Consider the following 18972-nt stretch of genomic DNA (forward strand, 5'->3'; position numbering starts at 1 on the left):
TCACTTATCGATGTTCTCCAAAGATGCTTCCTGGCCTGCTGAGTTACTCCAGCACTTTGTGTCTCTTTTTTGTGTATAAGATCATGATTGGTTTAGATATTCTAAACTGAGAGACTTTTTTTGCTGGGATCAAGGACTGAAGACACACACGTATTGGAAAATTGGGCAAAAGACATAAAACAAATGAGGTATTCTTGGTTATGATCTGGAACTCTGACTGTGAGTGTGGGGGAAAGGGTGGGGGTCCATAAGGGAAGTGGACATGTATTGGTAGAGAGAATATGTGTAGGAAGGAACAGCAGATGCTGGTTTACACCAAAGATAGACACAAAGTGCTGGAGTAACTCATTTTGTGTCTATCTTTGGCAGAGATAATAGTTGGCAGGGCTGTGGAGAAATATAAGATGATTAGGATTGGTCAACTAGAAGCCAGCAGTGCCTCAATGGGCTGGATAGCCTCCTCTGCACCATAATAATTCTCTGCATTGATCTATCCCATGCTGCTATAGAAAGATACTGGCTGGATTTGGTGTTGTTGATAGTTTTGGTTGAGGAAGGAATGTTGGTTGGGTAATCAGACTTCTGTTTCCAGCTGAGAAGTGGGTGGCAATTAATAGAGCCACTGCCTCACGGCACCAGGGACCTGGTTTTGATCCCAACCTCTGGCACTGCTGATATGGAGTTTGCATGTTCTCCGGGTGATCCTGTAGGTTTCCACTGGAGCCTCTAGTTTCCTTCCACACTCCAAAGACGTGCGGGTTTGTCGTGTTAATTGACCACTGTAATCACCCCGAGTGTGCAGGTAAAATTGATGGGAATAGACAATAGACAATAGGTGCAGGAGGAGGCCATTCGGCCCTTTGAGCCAGCACTGCCATTCAATGTGATCATGGCTGATCATTCTCAATCAGTACCCCCTTCCTGCCTTCTCCCCATACCCCCTGACTCCGCTATCCTTAAGAACTCTATCCAGCTCTCTCTTGAATGCATTCAGAGACTTGGCCTCCACTGCCTTCTGAGGCAGAGAATTCCACAGATTCACAACTCTCTGACTGAAAATGTTCTTCCTCATCTCAGTTCTAAATGGCCTACCCCTTATTCTTAAACTGTGGCTCCTTGTTCTGGACTCCCCCAACATTGGGAACATGTTTCCTGCCTCTAACGTGTCCAACCCCTTAATAATCTTATAAGTTTCGATAAGATCTCCTCTCATCCTTCTAAATTCCAGTGTATACAAGCCTAGTCGCTCCAGTCTTTCAACATATGATAGTCCCGCCATTCCGGGAATTAACCTAGTAAACCTACGCTGCACGCCCTCAATAGCAAGAATATCCTTCCTCAAATTTGGAGACCAAAACTGCACACAGTATTCCAGGTGCGGTCTCACTAGGGCCCTGTACAACTGCAGAAGGACCTCTTTGCTCCTATACTCAACTCCTCTTGTTATGAAGGCCAACATTCCATTGGCTTTCACTGCCTGCTGTACCTGCATGCTTCCTTTCAGTGACTGATGCACTAGGACACCCAGATCTCGTTGTACGTCCCCTGTTCCTAACTTGACACCGTTCAGATAATACTCTGCCTTCCTATTCTTACCACCAAAGTGGATAACCTCACACTGATCCACATTAAACTGCATCTGCATCCGCCCACTCACACAACCTGTCTAAGTCACCCTGCAACCTCATAGCATCTTCCTCACAGTTCACACTACCACCCAGCTTTGTATCATCTGCAAATTTGCTAATGGTACTTTTAATCCCTTCATCCAAGTCATTAATGTAGGGAGAAGTTTCAGTTTAGTTTATTGCCTCGTGTACCAAGGTACAGTGAAAAGCTTTTGTTGCGTGCTAGGAGACAGTCAGCGTGCATACTAGAAGAAGTCAACGGGAAGACAATACATAATTACAAACAAGCCGTTTACTGTGTGTAGATACATGATAAGGGTATAACATTCCCTTAATAAAAAATGGAACTGATGTAAATAGGTGGTTGATAGTCGGCATGGACTTGGTGGGCCGTAGTGTCTGTTCCGTGCTGTATGACTCTACTTTCTAAGTTTAATGTCTTAACTGAAACATGGAAACCCCTCAAAACCACACTGATCACTGTCTGTTGCAAATACATTTCTTATCGAAAAGACTTTCTAGAGGATTGGGGAGAGCAGGTTACTTTGTGTGGGAGGGGGGATTCTTTTGCGCCGAGGATATTTAGGGTGATAAAGTGACTCATTCTGGCAATGACAACCCGCTCAGTCCCACTTTGATACCATCGTCGGCTAGGATTCCCCTCCCCTGTGGAAAGAGCTCTTGCCATTTAGGCCCTCGTTGACAAGTCATTCTAAATGATACTGTCAGTAGTCACGGGGCAGTACCATGCTGGAGAGTGGGAGGTTGGGACGGTTAGCTTGGGTCTGTGGTCACAATTAGGGTTGCCAACTTCCTCACTCCCAAATACGGGACAAAGGGTGACATCACCGCCCCACGCCCCACGCGACCTCACCCAGCCAGCGGCCACGTGCTCCCGCTCCACCAATGGCGGCCGCCCAGCCCGGGCGGCCGCCATTGGTGGAGCGGGAGCACGTGGCCGCTGGCTGGGTGAGGTCACATGGGGCGCGGGGCGGTGATGTCACCCTTTGTCCCTTGTTTGGGAGTGAGGAAGTTGGCAACCATACTAATACGGGACAAGGGCGGACAAACTAATTTAGCCCAAAATACAGGATGTCCTGGCTAATACGGGACAGTTGGCAACCCCAGTCACAATCCCTGCCTCCAAGTCAGATGGTCCAGCGACAAACATGTCGGAAACAGGCCCTTCGGCCCACTATCCTACACACACTAGGAACAATTTATAATTTTACCAAGCCAATTAACCTAAAAACCTGTACATCTTTGGAGTGTGGGAGGAAACTAAAGATTTCAGAGAAAGCCCACGAGGTCACGGGTACAAACTCCATGCAGACAGCACCCGTTGTCGGGATTGAACCCGGGTCTCTGGCATTGTAAGCGCTGTAAGGCAGCAACTCCACCACCACGCCACCCTGCCGCCCATTTTTGCCGACACGTTTACTGTTGTGCTGAGGGATTGCTGAAGGTGTTATCTTTCAGGTGCAAAACCTCCAGGTGCCTTTTAGATCCTATGAGTGCCTTCAGTTGAAATCGAGTATTACAAACACTTTGTTTTTCTTTAGTAACTAACCATGCAGGGAAGTGGAGGGATATGGATTATGTGCAGGCAGATAAGGGTCGGTCTTGGCATCGTGTTCAACAAGGACATTGTGGGCCCAAGGACGTGTTCCTGTCAATAGACACAAGATGCTGGAGTAACTTAGCGGGACAGGCAGCATCTCTGGAAAGAGGGAATGGGTGATGTTTCGGGTCGAAACCCTTCTTCAGACTCTGTGCTAATCTATGTTCTAAATCTGAAATTCACTCCCTTTGCCTCTACATCTCCTTTAGGAATTTAACGTAAATCCTTCCTATTTGACCAAGCTTTTCTCCCCTGCTGAGATCTGTCAAAGGATCTTCAACCTGAATCATTAACCCTGCTTCCATCTGCACGGATGCTGCCTGACCTGAGTATTTCCAACATTTTCTCTTTATATTTTAGATTTTCAGCATCTGCAGTTTAAAAAAAAATAATCTCCTTGGCAGGTCCATTGTCAATATTTATTGGATAACACTGCCTGTGATGTTCTTGATGATGAAACTAAATCCAGTTATTGCTATCAAGTCCAAGCTAGAGTTCGAGTTTCCTTCCAGTAGGGCTGCCATCTGTGAGATTCTAAACCATCATCTCAAGACGTTGGTGAGGCCACACTTGCAGTCTGAAGAAGGGTCATGGCCTGAAACGTCACCTATTCCTTTTCTCCGAGGTTGCTGCTTGACCCACTGAGTTAATCCAGCACTTTGTGTCCTAAAGGGGTAGACGAACTGAGTGGGTCAGTCAGGATCTTCAGGGAATCGGTCAGAATCAGTCAGGGTCTTGAGCGGATCAGTGGCGCAGCAGTAGAGTTGCTGCCTTACAGCGCCAGAGACCCGGGTTCCATTCTGACTACACTGCTGTCTGTACAGAGTTTATACGTTCTCCCTGTGACCACGTGGGTTTTCCCGGGATGCTCCAGTCTCATCCCACACTCCAAAGACGTACAGGTTTGTAGGTTAATTGGCTTGGCATAAATGTAAAATTGTCCCTAGAGTGTGTAGGATAGTGTTTTGTATGCGGGGATCGCTGGTCGGCGCGGACTCGGTGGGCCGAAGGGCCTGTTTCCACGCTGTATCTCTAAACTAAACTAAATATATTTGTAGAATGAATGAACAGATGGATTTTGTCATGAAATTTGGTCAGGACCCTTCTTCAGACTGATGTCTATTCCCTGCCCAGATGCTGCGTGACCCGCTGAGTTCCTCCAGCACTTTGTTTTCTACTCAAGATTTGAGCATCTGCAGTTTTTTATGTCTCCATTGATTCTGCTAAATCAGTCCTTTAGTTAGAGACCCTCCTGCTTCTGGAAACCGTTTCTACTTACCGATCAAATCCTTTCCTCACTTCATAGAAATATTTTGGTTCTTTTGAAGTGGAGTTTAATTCACAGTAAAAATGTTCCCAGTTCAGTTAGACCTGATCCTCCACTGAAGTTGACTGATCTAATCTTGCCCACGCCATGATTTAAAAAAAATTAATCTCCTTGACAAGACTAGCATTCATTCCCGATCCTGTTTGGCTTTGAGTAGTTGTGGGAGGTGTGGGTCGGTGTGGGTAGGGGAGTGGGGGGGGGGGGGAGTAAATCACATTCCTGAACTGTTGCTGTGTTTGCAGTGAACAGGCTCCTGTGATGTTACTGCAGATGCTGGTTTAAAAATGAAGCACAAAGTGCTGGAATATCTCAGTGGGTCAAGCAGAATCTCTGGAGAATATGGATAGGCGATGTTTCTGGTCGGGACCCTTCTTCAGACTTTTTTAGTTTGAGTTTTAGAGATACAGCACGGAGAAGGCCCTTCGGCCCACCGAATCCACGCCGACCAGAGATCCCGGTACACTAACACTATCAATCTTACAATTTTACTGAAGCTAATTAACCGACAAACCCGTACATCTTTGGAACGTGGGAGGAAACTGGAGCAACTGGAGAAAACCCATGTGGTCACGGAGAGAACGTACAAACTCTGTACAGACAACACCCGTAGTCAGGATCGAACCCGGGTCTCTGGCGCTATAAGGCAGCAACTCTATTGCAAGGCCATTGTGCTACTCTTCAGTGGTAGTGGAAAGAAAGCTGGAAGGGAGGTAGGGGCAGAACAAAGCCCAGCACTCTCAAAAACCTTTCTCACTCAAATCTTGTCAAAACCTCTCATTTTTCTCCTTTGTTACACCCTCCTGTATCCACGGCACAGTGGCCCAGCAGGTAGAGCCGCTACCTCACAATCCCAGAGGCCCTGGTTCGATCCTGACCTCGAAAGCTGTACGTTTGGAGGTTACACGTTCTCTCTGTGACCGTGTGGGTTTCCACCGGCTGCTCTGGTTTCTTCCTGCATCCCCAAAATGCAGGTTGCAGGATTATTGCTGTAAATTACACCTAGTGTTTAGAGAAAGTGGGATAACATAGAACTAGTGTGAACGGATGGACATGCTGAAATGAATAGCCTGTTTCCATGTTTCGTCTTTAAACCCCAGCCGAATAACATTTAGTGCAAGATTAAGTCCAGATCAAAGATTGTCCGAGGGTCTCCAATGAGGTAGATAGTAGCTCAGGCCCGCTCTCTAGTTGTTGGTAGGATGGTTCAGTTGCCTGATAACTGCTAGGAAGAAACTCCCTGAATCTGGAGGTGTGCGCTTTCAAACTTCTATACTTCTTGCCCGATGGGAGAGGGGAGAAGACGGAGTGTTCAGGTGCGACTCATCCTTGATCATGCTGCTGGCCTGTCCGAGGCAGCGTGAGGTGTAAATGGGGTCAATGGAAAGGAGGTTGGTTTGTGTGATATAAGAAAATAACTGCAGATGCTGGTACAAATCGATGGTATTTATTCACAACATGCTGGAGTAACTCAGCAGGTCAGGCAGCATCTCAGGAGAGAAGGAATGGGCGACGTTTCGGTTCGAGACCCTTCTTCAAACTGATGTCAGGGGGGCGGGACAAAGGTGGAGACAGGAAGATAGAGGGAGATCTGGGAAGGAGGAGGGGAAGAGAGGAACAGAGGAATTCCCATTCCTTCTCTCCCGAGATGCTGCCTGACCTGCTGAGTTACTCCAGCATTTTGTGAATAAATACCTTTGGTTTGTGTGATGGTCTGGGCTGTGTCCACAATTCTCTGCAATTTCTAGTGGATGATATCATATATGTACCTGGCACTGAAGACAGGGCTGAGGTTGTGAGCTGGTGCCTGGGACCCAGGTATTGCTTTGATTTGTGACTGAGTTAAGGGTTGAGGTTACATGCTCGTCTCCCAGGTTGTAACCCAAACAATCAACAGGAAACCCGCCAGATTGCTGCTGCTGCCTCCTAAACACTCAAACCCACAACGTTTTTGCGACTTCCTGTCATTGAAAGTGTGGGTGGTAAACGAAGAAAGGAGGGACAAAAAAATTCTGAGCAGAAGTTTAAAACAATCCATTGTGAATGTACTGTTGGAAATTCTTAAAAACCCCAGTAACATTTAAAGGTTCTATTTTCCATTATACTTATAGCTGGGGCCAGTGAGGTTTTGGAAAAAAAAAAATGTGAAACCTCATTTTAAAATGGACGGATGAGTCAATGGAATACTCCAAAAGAAAAAAAAACCCACTACTTCTTGGCTTACCTGGGGTAACAGCCAGGCCAGTTGCTGTAGTAACCACTGGATGTGACACATATCTTCCAGACCAACTTGGCTTCCCCCTTAAACCACGGCAAACCTTCAATGAAAAAGGCAAGGTTAGAAGGTATCATTAAACCACAGAGGTTATCCAGGGCATTGGGTTTCAATGAGAGGGACCTTTTGCAGGGGATTCTATCCATTCATAGAACAGAAGGGTGTATATTTAAACAAAGTTTGTTCATAAGTTGAAGGAGCAGAATTAGGCCATTCGGCCCATTAAGTCTACGCCGGCCTTCAATCATGGCTGATCTATCTTTCCCTCTCAACCCCATTCTCCTGCCTTCTTCCCATAACCCCTGACACCCGTACTAATCAAGAATTGACCAATCTCTACCTTAAAAATATCCATTGACTTGGCCTCTGTGGCAATGAATTCCACTGTTGGCAGGTTCTGACCTTCCTTCAATGGAAGTTGGAGAGTGGAGAAGGTGACGTGTAGTTGAAAGACGATCCTTGTATTTTGTTTTAGAAGCAAAAATAAAACCAGATAGAAGGGGATTATTGCAGTACCTCTAGCAGTCTCCTCTAGCAGTTGTGGTTCCCTATTCCCATGGGTTGGTCCGGAGGCACCAGGAAGTGAAGGTAACAAGGGACATGGATAAGGTGAATGAGGGACATTGATGGTATAAATGTGAAACTGGGATGACATAGAACCAGTTTACGGATCATTGTTGGTCAGCTTGGCCTCGGTGGGCTGAAGGGCCTATTAACACGCTGCATCTCTAAAGTAATCTAGATTCCTAGCCATTTCGGTGAACAAAACCAGGGAGAAAACTCAAAATCACATGAAATTCTTGTTTATTGTATGATGGAAACAATTGCTTGACTGAATGGAACGATTGGAAAGATGTGGTTGAGCATACAGTTAACTGTCTTATCTGTACATTTAGGAGATTTTATCTCTTCTAATGGTGGTGCAGCGGTAGAGTTGCTGCCTTACAGCACTTACAGCGCCAGAGACCCGGGTTCAATCCTGACTACAGGTGCTGTCTGTATGCTGTTTGTAGATTCTCCCTGTGACCATGTGGGTTTACTCCTACATTTCCAAAGACGTACAGGTTTGTAGGTTAATTGGCTTGGTAAGAATGTAAAAAAATTGTCCCTACTGTGTGTAGGATAGTGTTAATGCGCGGGGATCGCTGGTTGATGCGGCTCTGTGGGCTGAAGGGCCTGTTTACCCGCTGTATTTCTAAACTAAACTAAATTCGAAAGCACCTTTACTCGCTGTGACTTGACAGGACAAAGGTCTAATGTACTTTACCAAGAGTCATGCAAGTATTGAAAGAACGCACACAGATTTTCGTTTACATTACACCATAGGCATCAAGACATCATAGAGTATTCATCACAAAACCTTGCCTGAGAACCATGAGTCATAGTTGCCAGAGCCACTACACCATTTCTTTGAGTTGTTGATTCATATTTTGCCAATTCACAAATCACACATCTGAGTTACGTATGCCTGAAGAGGAAGCCTTGTCATTTTGAAGCCTTGCCTAATAATCAAAGGCCAGGAACCAAAGGTCCCATGTGAGTGGAGTAGTCTAGTCACTGAATCAACATCAGACCCAGGCCCTGCCATCTCTTGGAATCCCCCCTAACCATACCTGATCAAAAGTGAGGGAGAAAGGGGAAGACATCAAGGTGATTAAGGATATTTATTCACAAAATGCTGGAGTAACTCAGCAGGTCAGGCAGCATCTCAGGAGAGAAGGTATGGGTGACGTTTCAGCCTGAAGAAGGGTCTCGACCCGAAATGTCACCCATTCCTTCTCTCCTGAGATGCTGCCTGACCTGCTGAGTTACTCCAGCATTTTGTGAATAAATACCTTCATTTTGTACCAGCATCCGGTTATTTTCTTATACAAGGTGATTGAGGAGATACTTCGATTTGTACCAGCAACTGCAGTTATTTTCCTACACAAGATGATTGAGGATAGACGCAAAGTGCTGAAGTAACAGCGTAATAATCAAAATATTTGGACTATTCTTCAGACCAGATATGTGGATATCTGGATCCAAGGGCAGACCTGCCAATTTGTCCAGATAGCTCTGCCTCTCCCACAACCAAAAGTAACTGGGATGGTTTTTACCAACCTTTGGTTCTACAGACAACTGCTGTGTACTCCACAGCTGTGGCAACGTCTGAGACCAATTCGCTAACATCAGTCATTGCTGACCTGAGAAATCAGTTTCACCCCATAGTCTTTGGGATTTCAGCAACGGCACGGTATGAGTAGTTAAATGTTACTGGCAGATTGTGGCCAAAGTCCCAGCATTTCTCAGATTTCTCTCAACCTTGAAGACTGCTGGAAATCGGAGTGACTTATCTACCATGAAAGTTATTTTTTTCTAAAGAATAGTTTCCTTTTCTACAGAAAAATCAGTCGATTGTTCTGGATCCTCTGCTGACACACCTACACTTTCACTTCCATCATCACTTGCAAAAACAGAAACCACTATTTATTTTTGATAGATACATACAAGATAGGTTCAAAAAGCTGGAGTAACTCAGCGGAACAGGCAGCATCTCTGGAGAGAAGGAAAGGGTGACGTTTTGGGTCGAGACCCTTCTTCAGACTGGTTAGGGATAAGGGAATCGAGAGATATAGATGGTGATGTGGAGAGATAAAGACCAATGAATGAAAGATATGCAAGAAAGTAACGATGATAAAGGAAACAGGCCATTGTTAGCTGTTTGTAGGGTGATAACGAGAAGCTAGTGTGACTTGGGCGGGGGAGGGATAGAGAGAGAGGAAATGCCGGGGCTACCTGCAGTGAGAGAAATCAATATTCATACCACTGCCCAAGCGAAATATGAGATGCTGTTCCTCCAATTTGCGTTTAGCCTCACTCTGACAATGGAGGAGACCTAGGACAGAAAGGTCTGTGTAGCAATGGGAAGGAGAATTAAAGTGACTGGTCTCGATCTGAAATGTCACCTATCCATGTCCTTCAGGGATGCTGTCCATCTGTGATGTATTGTGGACGGGTAGTATACGGGTGATCAATGGACTTGGTGGGCCGAAGGGCCTGTTTCCATGCTGTATCTTTCAAACAATAAAATCAAAACTGTAGAAGTGCTTGACATAAGAATATGTTTGGAAGCTTAAATACACATGGCACAAGAAATGATGGAAAAACAGATGGTGTGGTTGGGATTCTGGCTTATGTACCAGCAATGTCAATGTTTTCATCTGTGGCTTAATGTTTTCATCTTCCCAGGACTCAGCCGGGATAGCACATTCCACTCCAGAGACTTGAGTACAAAAGTCTGGCCTGATTCTCCTAAAACAATACAGGGGGGGACAGCTGAAACCAAAATACAAAGCACTGGATTGAAGGCCAGGTAGCATCTTGGAAAAAGGAAACAGAGTTAATATTTCAATTCCGATGAGGGGTTTTTTGACATGAGATGCTAACTCTTGGACAAGTACATGGATAGGAAATGTACAGAGGGAAATGGGCCAATCGTGGGCAAATGGACTAGCTTAGATGTGGCATAACAACCGGAGTTTGGCCTGGACTTGGAAACTGGCGCCAAATCATGGCACCTCTTGCTTGCAGGCTCAGTAGACTATTTCTGTACAATTGCTAATCTGGGATGGTATAGTGAAAGTCTACTGGAACGTTTGTAAGCAGGTCAGTCAGCATCTCTGGAGAAAAGGAATAGGTGATGTTTCAGGTCGAGACCTGTTGGTTTAGGTCTAGGTTTAATATTGTCACGTGTATTGAGGTACAGTGAAAAGCTTTGTTTTGTCAGCTATGAAATCGGATCAGATAATACTATACATAAATACAATTGTCAAAAACTCCTTCTCTCCAGAGATGCTGCCTGTCCCGCTGAGTTACTCCAGCTTTTTGTGTTTATCTTCAAGGCATACGGCAAGTTTGTCTTTGTAGATTGGGGCATAAAATATAAAAGTTGGGACATTACGTGGCAACTTTAAAAAACATTGGTTAGACAGCGCTTGGAAAATTGTGTGCGGTTCTGGTTGTCACACTGGAGGAAGGATGTGGGTTACACAATACGGAGTGCAGAGGAGGTTCACCAGGATATTATCTGGATTCGAAGACTTTATTTATGGGCAATGATTGGATAGGCTGGGCTTGTTTCTCCTGGAGTATAAGAGGTTGAGAGGTATAGAGGAAAATATAAAAATATTAGGCATGAATAGGGTAGATAGAATCTTTATTATCTGGTAAATGTATCAAAAACAAGAGGGCATAGGTTTAAGGTGAGAAGATGGAGTTTAAAAAGGATTTGCGGGGAAAATTGATCACGTAGGGAGTGGTTGATATCTGGAACATTTTGATAGAGGAGGTGGTGGATTTAGATACAATGAGAACATTTAACAGACATTTAGACAGGCACTTGAATAGGCAAGACATTGAAGGAGATGGACTAAGATAGGCAAATGGGATCATTGTTGATGGGCAAAATGAGCATCGTGGGTTGAAGCTGTGCTGTACAACTAACTCTCTGACCCAATTGATGGAACAATTAATGGAGTGAAGCAAAATCATGAGGGAGTTTGAGGGGGTAAAGAAGGAGAAACTGTGTCCACTGGGTAGGAGGTGGTAACTAGACGACACAGATTTAGCAGAATTTCAAAAGGACGAGAGAAGAGAATTTAAGTTTACCAACTAGGTTAGTTAGATGGAACCCGCTACCTGAAAGTTTGATGAAAGAAAATCAAATAACAACTCTCAAAAACGAAATGGATAAATAACTGAAGCATAGAAAAGGGTTTTGAAGAGAGAAGTGGGACTAACTGGATAGCAATAACCAAGAACTGTTGTCAGGGGTTATAGGAAGAAGGCAGGAGAATGGGGCTGAGAGGGAAAGATAGATCAGCCACGATTGAATGGTGGAGTAGCCTTGATGGGCCGAATGGCCAAATTCTGCTCCTATATCTTATTAACTAATGAAGTGGAACAGGCACAACGTGTTGTAAGATTCTGTTCTACTCGTGGTGGAGAACACAGAGATTCATGGAAGTCACGAAGCTTTCACCTATCGCGGGTGACTCACACTCCAGCTGAAAGCAGCCAGCCATTCATGTGTTTCATGAGATGGTATACGATTACCCAGATCGCACATGGTGACACACACTCACATGGTCTCCTGTCTTTTCGCCTGTTACCGAAAATCACAGCGGTATCACGATGGGGCGCTACATTGAAATGCTGACTCTTTCAGGATGACTAAAGTTGTGCCACACAAAAACTCGTGAGAACCTCAGCCATTTTGTACTTTTTGAAATGAAGTCCCTATCATAATGTGTAAAATATGTCAGTCATTTTGCGCACTGCACAAAAGCTCAGTGCAATAATTGTTACAGTTCATTTTGGAAATGTTTGTTGAGAAATAACTGTTGACCAAGAGTCCATAGAAGACATAACACTGTCTGATGAAGGGTCCTGACCCAAAACGTTACTTATCCATGTTCTCCAGAGATGCTGCCTGACCCGCTGAGTTATTCCAACACTTTATGTCCTTTTGAGTAAACCAATACCTGCAGTTTCTTGTTTCTACTTAACACAAAGTAGTGGAGTAACCCCGTGGGTCAGGCATCTGTAGTGGGAATGACCAGACGATTTTTTAGATCAGGACCCTTCCTCAGACTCAATCCGAAATGTTGCCTGTCGATTCCCTCCACAGATGCTGCCTGACCCACTGAGTTATTCCGTTACTTTGTGTTTTGCTCAGGATTACAGCATCTGCAGTTCCTTGTGTCTCCATGGAAGATTATTGTGGCTGCCGTATCTTTAATCAATTTCAGAGGTGCCTCAGTTTAGCATCACCTCTGAGAAGAAGCACCCAAGAAGAAGTGCTAAATTCTCCTGTTACGCATAAGTCTTGATACTTGATCTTGAAGCTCCAGCCTTCATACTATCAAAAGGGAAATAGGATATGTGTAGGACGGTCACGACCCGAAATGTCACCCATTCCTTCAATCCAGAGATGCAGCCTGTCCCGCTGAGTTACTCCAACATTTTGTGTCTATCTTCGGGAAGTAGGATATGGTACACGGCTTTTATAATTTTGTCTTTGGTCTTCTTTGTTAGCTAATGTAACAAAATTATTTAGTTCTGGTGAACTGTGAGCAGTAATCTTGGAAACTGTTGAGTATTCGGACTTCCCCTCCTTTGGATTAAGAACTGGCATTTAGCATCAATGGTGCCATCTGGTGGGCAGCATTTGATGGTGTAGCTCCCCCCTGTCAGTACCAGCACACCAGTGGACCAGTCAAATATGAGTCAGGAGTCAAGAGTGTTTAATTGTCATATATATTGAAAATGGAGCATTGAAATTATTACTTGAAGCAGCAGTAAACAATTAATGTTTCAGTTTTTTAGTGATACAGCCTGGAAACAGGCTCTTTGGCCCATAGAGTTCCAAACAACCATCAATCACCCATTTTCATTAGTTCACACTTTCACATCCACTCCATACACACCAGGGGCAAGTTACAGAAGTTAATTCACCTACTAACCCACATTTCTTTAGGATGTGGGAGGAAACAGGTGCACCCGGAGGAAACCCATGCGGTCACAGGAGAACGGGCATCTCTGGGGAACACAGATAGGTGATGTTTTGGGTAGGGACCCTTCTTCAGACTGATGAAGGGTCCCAACCTGAAATGTCACCTGATCATGTTCTCCAGAGATGCTGCCTGACCCGCTGAGTTATTCCAGCACTTTGCTTCCTTCTGCGTAAACCAGCATCTGCAGTTGCTACAAGTGTAATATAGACATGTTTGCTGCTGCCGTGCTAGTTGGCAAGATGCACTGTGACAAGGATACAGAGTGTAGGGGGAAGGGTGGGAATATAGATGGGTATAGTAAATGGGCAAGGTTAAGGGGTTTGGCATTAAGGAATGAGACAAGAAGAAATTTCTTCACCCAAAGGAAAATAAGTCTTTGGAAATCTTTTCTAAATTCTTTCTGTTTTTCAAGACAGAGGTCAATAGATTTTTAGATCTTAAACAAATAAAATAAAATTGTGTTAGTGCAATAAAATGGTGCTCAGGTAAGATCAGGCGCAATGTTATTGAATAGCAAAGAAGGCATGAAAGGCCGAATCGGCTACCCCTGGTTTGATTTCTTACATTCAAAGTATGGGTCCCAACCAGAAACGTTACCTCTACTTTTTCTCCACAGATGCTGCCTGGCCCGCTGAGTTACTCTAGCACTTTGTGTCCATCTTCAAAGTGTGGATGTGTCACATTGTCACTGCCACCAGGTGGCAGTGTAGGTGGAGGCAAGAATACTAATAGATTTCTCCATAGGCATTTAGAAATGAAATGTCCATTGGTTTTAACAAGACAAATAATGGGCAAATATGCTTAGTAAAAATCTAAAGCAAACATTATATGGCAAAGGGGAAGGGACAACCAGAAATGGGCCCAATCAGAATGAAGAATGGGACAAATTATAGACAGGGGTATAAAAGTGTGGAGACACAAGAGATTGCAGATGCTGGAATTATGGAGCACAAAACCAAGTGCTGGAGGAACTCTGTGGGTCAGGCAGCATATGTGGAGGGAAACAGAGTCAACGTCTCAGGTCGAGACCCTTCTTCAGGACACAGGGTCCAAAGGAAAATTTAAGAGAGTTCTTTGAGGAATCCAGTCACAGCCCAGACTAGTTCATCCACCCTCCATTACTCCTTTTTATCACCTGTTTTGACTATTCTAACCTCTTCCTGGCCAGCCTATTCTCTGTAAACATGAGGTCATCCAAAGTTCCTTTGCTTGCGTCGCAACTTGCATCATATCCCTTTAATCCATTGCATCTCCGCTTATAGACCTAATATGTTCCCAGTTTTAACAAAATCTCCATTTTTTTCCTTGCTTCCAAATCCCACCTTGGTCTTCCCTCCACCTATAAATGTACTCTCCAATATCTCTGCAGTACTTCAATTCTGGTGACAAAAAGGAACGGCAGATGCTGGAATCTTAAGCAAAACACAAAGTGCTGGAGGAACTCAGCGGGTCAGTCAGCATCTGTGGAGGGAAAGGCGCAGTCTCAGATCGGCATCCTTCTTCAGACTTTTGGCATAGTTCCTGTGAGGTAGCATGGTATGTTTCTGCTACATTAAACATGCTACTGAAGCATTTGCAGATGTTGATGTGGTAGAACAGGCTTTAAGGAGTATTGATGCGAGAAGACTGAAGGGTCTTTATTCAAACCTATTCACATTTCTTCAACAATGGCTTCAGCCAAATATTAGATTGATTATTCGGCATTGTGTCATGGAAAAGCAATCCATCTTTGCCCTCCATTCACACTACGGGATGTCTCCAGTATGAGGGTCATGGGGCAAACGACACAGCCTCAGAATAAAATGATGTACCTTTAGAAAGGAGATGAGAAGAAATTTCATTGTTCTATTTGGGACATATGAGAATAAAACACTCTTGACGCCTCGCTTCTTGACATCCCCAGTTGGCTTTGGTGTTCTTGAGCAGCTTACACCCCAGTTGTATGAAAATGGACTTTTCTAACTTTGTGACCCTTGCTTTCCCTCTCTCTTTATCACTCCCCTTTTGCAGCTCTCCAACCAGTCTGACGGTGCCCCTGATTATATTTTATCTCTGTATGCATCGTTGTCACCTTCTCCTAGCTAACAATGCTCTATTCTGTGTAGGAAGGAACTGCAGATGCCGGAGTAACTCAGCGGAACAGGCAGCATCTTTGGATCGAAGGAATGGGTGACCCTTCTTTGACCTGAAACGTCACCCATCATCTTGAATGATGTATTCTACATTTTCCTTGATCGTCATTCCCTACGATTTCACACCATACTCTTCCTTATCTCGGTGTCTCCATCTCATAGTCATAGAATGATACAACGCAGAAACCGGCCCTTCAGCCCAACTTGCCCGCACCGGCCAACATGTCCCAGCTACACTAATCCCACCTGCCTGGGGAGAGGGGGGGGGGGTGAGAGGGGGGGGGGAGAGGAGGGGGAGGGAGCGAGGGAGGGAGAGAGAGAGGGGAAGAGAGAGAGAGGGGAAGAGAGAGAGGGGGAGTGAGAGGGAGGGGGGAAGAGAGGGAGGGGGAAGAGGTGGGGGGCGGGGAAGGGATGAGGGGGGAGAGGAAGGGGGTGGGGAGACGGATGGGGTGGAGTGAGGGATGGGGAGGAGTGAGGGATGGGGAGGAGTGAGGGATGGGGAGTGAGGGATGGGGAGTGAGGGATGGGGAGTGAGGGATGGGGAGTGAGGGATGGGGAGTGAGGGATGGGGAGTGAGGGATGAGGAGTGAGGGATGGGGAGTGAGGGATGGGGAGTGAGGGATGGGGAGGGAGGGATGGGGAGGGAGGGATGGGGAGTGAGGGATGGGGGATGAGATGGAGGGGGGAAGAGAGGGAGGGGAGAAGAGAGGGAGGGGAGAAGAGAGGGAGGGGAGAAGAGAGGGGAGAGGAAGGGGGGGTGAGAGCGAGAGAGGGGTGGAGAGAGGATTGGGGGGAGAGGGATGGGGTGGAGAGAGGGATGGGGGTGTAGAGAGGGGGTGGAGAGAGGGGTGAGGGTGTAGAGAGAGAGGGATGAGGGGGGGAAAGGGATGGGGGGGGGAAGGGATGGGGGGGAAGGGATGGGTGGGGGAAGGGATGGGGGGGGGGAAGGGATGGGGGGGAAAGGGATGGGGGAAAGGATGGGGGAGAGGGATGGGGGTGGGGAGAGAGGGATAGGGGGTGGAGAGAGGGATGGGGGTGTAGAGAGGGAGGGAGAGAGGGATGAGGGAGAAAGGGATGAGGAGGAAAGGGATGAGGGGGAAAGGGATGAGAGGAAGGGGGTGGGGAGAGGGATAGGGGTGGAGTGAGGGAGGGGGGATGAGATGGAGGGGGGGAAGAGAGGGAGGGGAGAAGAGAGGGGAGGGGGAAGAGAGGGATGGGGGAGAGGAAGGGGGGGGGTGAGAGGGAGGAGTGAGACAGAGACCGCCCCCGGGCCGCCTGGTTGGCCGCGGGAAACGTCCATCAACGGCCAGTGAGAGCAGGGCGGGACTTCCGGTGTGGTCGCGCGGCCGCCGTGGACGGATCGAGAACGCGCGCGCGCGGGACAGACCGAGACAGAGAGAGAGAGAGGGGAGCGAAGACGATTAAAAAGAAAAGATTTTTTTTAAAAAAGGGGGGAGAAAGCTCTCGCTGGGGAGGGCGGAGTTTTTCTTTTTTTTCCTCTCTCTCTCTTGCTCCCCACCTCCCCCCCCCCCCCCCCCCCTTCGCGTGTGTGAGGAACTAATCCGCCGGAATTGTTTTTGTTTTGTTTGTTTTTTTTCGCGGAGAGATAAAACCTGAGGTAAAAACGTCGGGGCCTAACGGCTGCTGTGTGGAGAAAAGATATATATATATATATATATATTTTCGGATTTAATCGTGTCAGCCTCACCCGGCGGCGCTGACGTTCGCCGGCTTCGTGGAGGACGAGACGCTGCCTGCCTTTATTAGTGTCGTCTCCGTGCGGCCGCGGCTGGGTTGCAGGCGAGTATATTTGGACGAGGGGGAGAGAGGGTTTGCCCGGCGGAAAGTTGTGGAGTGGCGGCGAGCGGGCGGCCGCCGTCCTCATCCCGCCTCCCTCACACACACACACCGGAAGAGGCGGGATTGCGGATGACTGACCGGTGTCCGGGCCAATCGGCGAGCTGCAGGCAGGGAGGAGGGGCGGGCTCTCGGCGTGATCGACAGCCCCGATGAGCCCTGGTATGTGTGTGTGTTTGTGTGTAAACACAAGTCTGAAGGTGACCAGTTTGGGCACAAGTCTGAAGAAGGGTCTCGACCCGAAACGTCACCCTCCTGAGATGCTGCCTGACCTGCTGAGTTACTGGGTGTGGAAAATGAGTTTGCCTGAGGGAAACTCTGTGTGTATGTTTGTTTGTGTGTGTGTCTGTGAATGAGTAAGGCAGCATCCAAGTGACTGGAGGTAAGAAGTGTAAGAAAATAACTGCAGATGCTGGTACAAATCGAAGGTATTTATTCACAAAATGCTGGAGTAACTCAGCGGGTCAGGCAGCATCTCAGGAGAGAAGGAATGGGTGAGGTTTCGGTCCGAGACCCTTCTTCAGACTGATGTCAGGGGGGCGGGACAAAGGAAGCAATATACCTTCGATTTATACCAACATCTTGTGCAGTTTTGCTCTCCAAATCTGAGAAAGGATATTCTTGCTATTGAGGGCACCCAATTCCCGGAATAGGTGTTAATTCCCGGAATGGCAGGACTGTCATATGTTGAAAGACTGGAGCGACTAGGCTTGTATACACTGGAATTTAGAAGGATGAGAGGGGATCTTGTCGAAACGTATAAGATTATTAAGGGGTTGGACACGTTAGAGGCAGGAAACATGTTCCCAATGTTGGGGGAGTCCAGAACCAGGGGCCACAGTTTAAGAATAAGGGGTAGGCCATTTAGAACGGAGATGAGGAAAAACTTTTTCAGTCAGAGAGTTGTGAATCTGTGGAATTCTCTGAATACATTCAAGAGAGAGTTAGATAGAGCTCTTAAGGATAGCGGAGTCAGGGGGTATGGGGAGAAGGCAGGAACGGGGTACTGATTGAGAATGATCAGCCATGATCACATTGAATGGCGGTGCTGGCTCGAAGGGCCGAATAGCCTACTCCTGCACCTATTGTCTATTGTCATCTGCAGTTATTTTCTTACACAGTTTGGACACAAGAGTGTTTTATTGTCATGTGTCCCAGACTAGAACAATGAAATTCTTACTTGCTGCGAGGATGAAAGTCAATGGAACAGTTCCATTAACTGCACTCCTGTCCAAACAGGAGTTTAGAAGGATGAGAGGGGATCTTATAGAGACGTGTAGAATCATAAAAGGACTAGACAAGCTAGATGCAGGTAAAATGTTCCCAATGTTGTGGGAGTCCAGAACCAGGGGCCACCGTCTAAGAAAAAAGAATAAAAGAATGAGAAGAAAAAAAATTAAAACGGAGGTGAGAAAAAACTTTTTCACCCAGAGAGTTGTGAATTTGTGGAATTCTTTGCCACAGAAGGCAGTGGAGGCCAATTAACTGGATTAATTTAAAATAGAGTTAGATAGAGCTCTAGGGGCTAGTGGAATCAAGGGATGTGGGGAGAAGGCAGGCACAGGTTACTGATTGTGG

At 46.4% G+C, this 18972-nt stretch overlaps 2 protein-coding genes across 3 annotated transcripts in view; one reads left to right on the top strand and one right to left on the bottom strand.

The window, feature by feature from the left end:
• LOC144611851 (proteasome subunit alpha type-6-like) overlaps positions 1-17437 on the bottom strand; it is a 43709-nt gene extending 26272 nt beyond the window's left edge. The window contains exons 1-2 of the mRNA XM_078431155.1: positions 17246-17437; positions 6798-6891 (exon numbers count right to left, since the gene is read on the bottom strand). Of these exons, the coding sequence (XP_078287281.1) occupies positions 6798-6891; positions 17246-17422 (271 nt within the window). The 5' untranslated portion in view covers positions 17423-17437. The remainder of the gene's footprint in view (positions 1-6797; positions 6892-17245) is intronic.
• The window catches only part of LOC144611850 (BTB/POZ domain-containing protein 7-like), a 61532-nt gene continuing 59672 nt past the window's right edge, over positions 17113-18972 (top strand). For both annotated transcript variants that reach the window (XM_078431152.1, XM_078431153.1), the window contains exon 1: positions 17113-17337. The gene's annotated coding sequence lies outside the window, so the exon portion shown is untranslated. The remainder of the gene's footprint in view (positions 17338-18972) is intronic.

Source organism: Rhinoraja longicauda, chromosome 41 (genome assembly GCF_053455715.1).
Source record: "Rhinoraja longicauda isolate Sanriku21f chromosome 41, sRhiLon1.1, whole genome shotgun sequence".
NCBI classification, from domain to species: domain Eukaryota; kingdom Metazoa; phylum Chordata; class Chondrichthyes; order Rajiformes; family Arhynchobatidae; genus Rhinoraja; species Rhinoraja longicauda.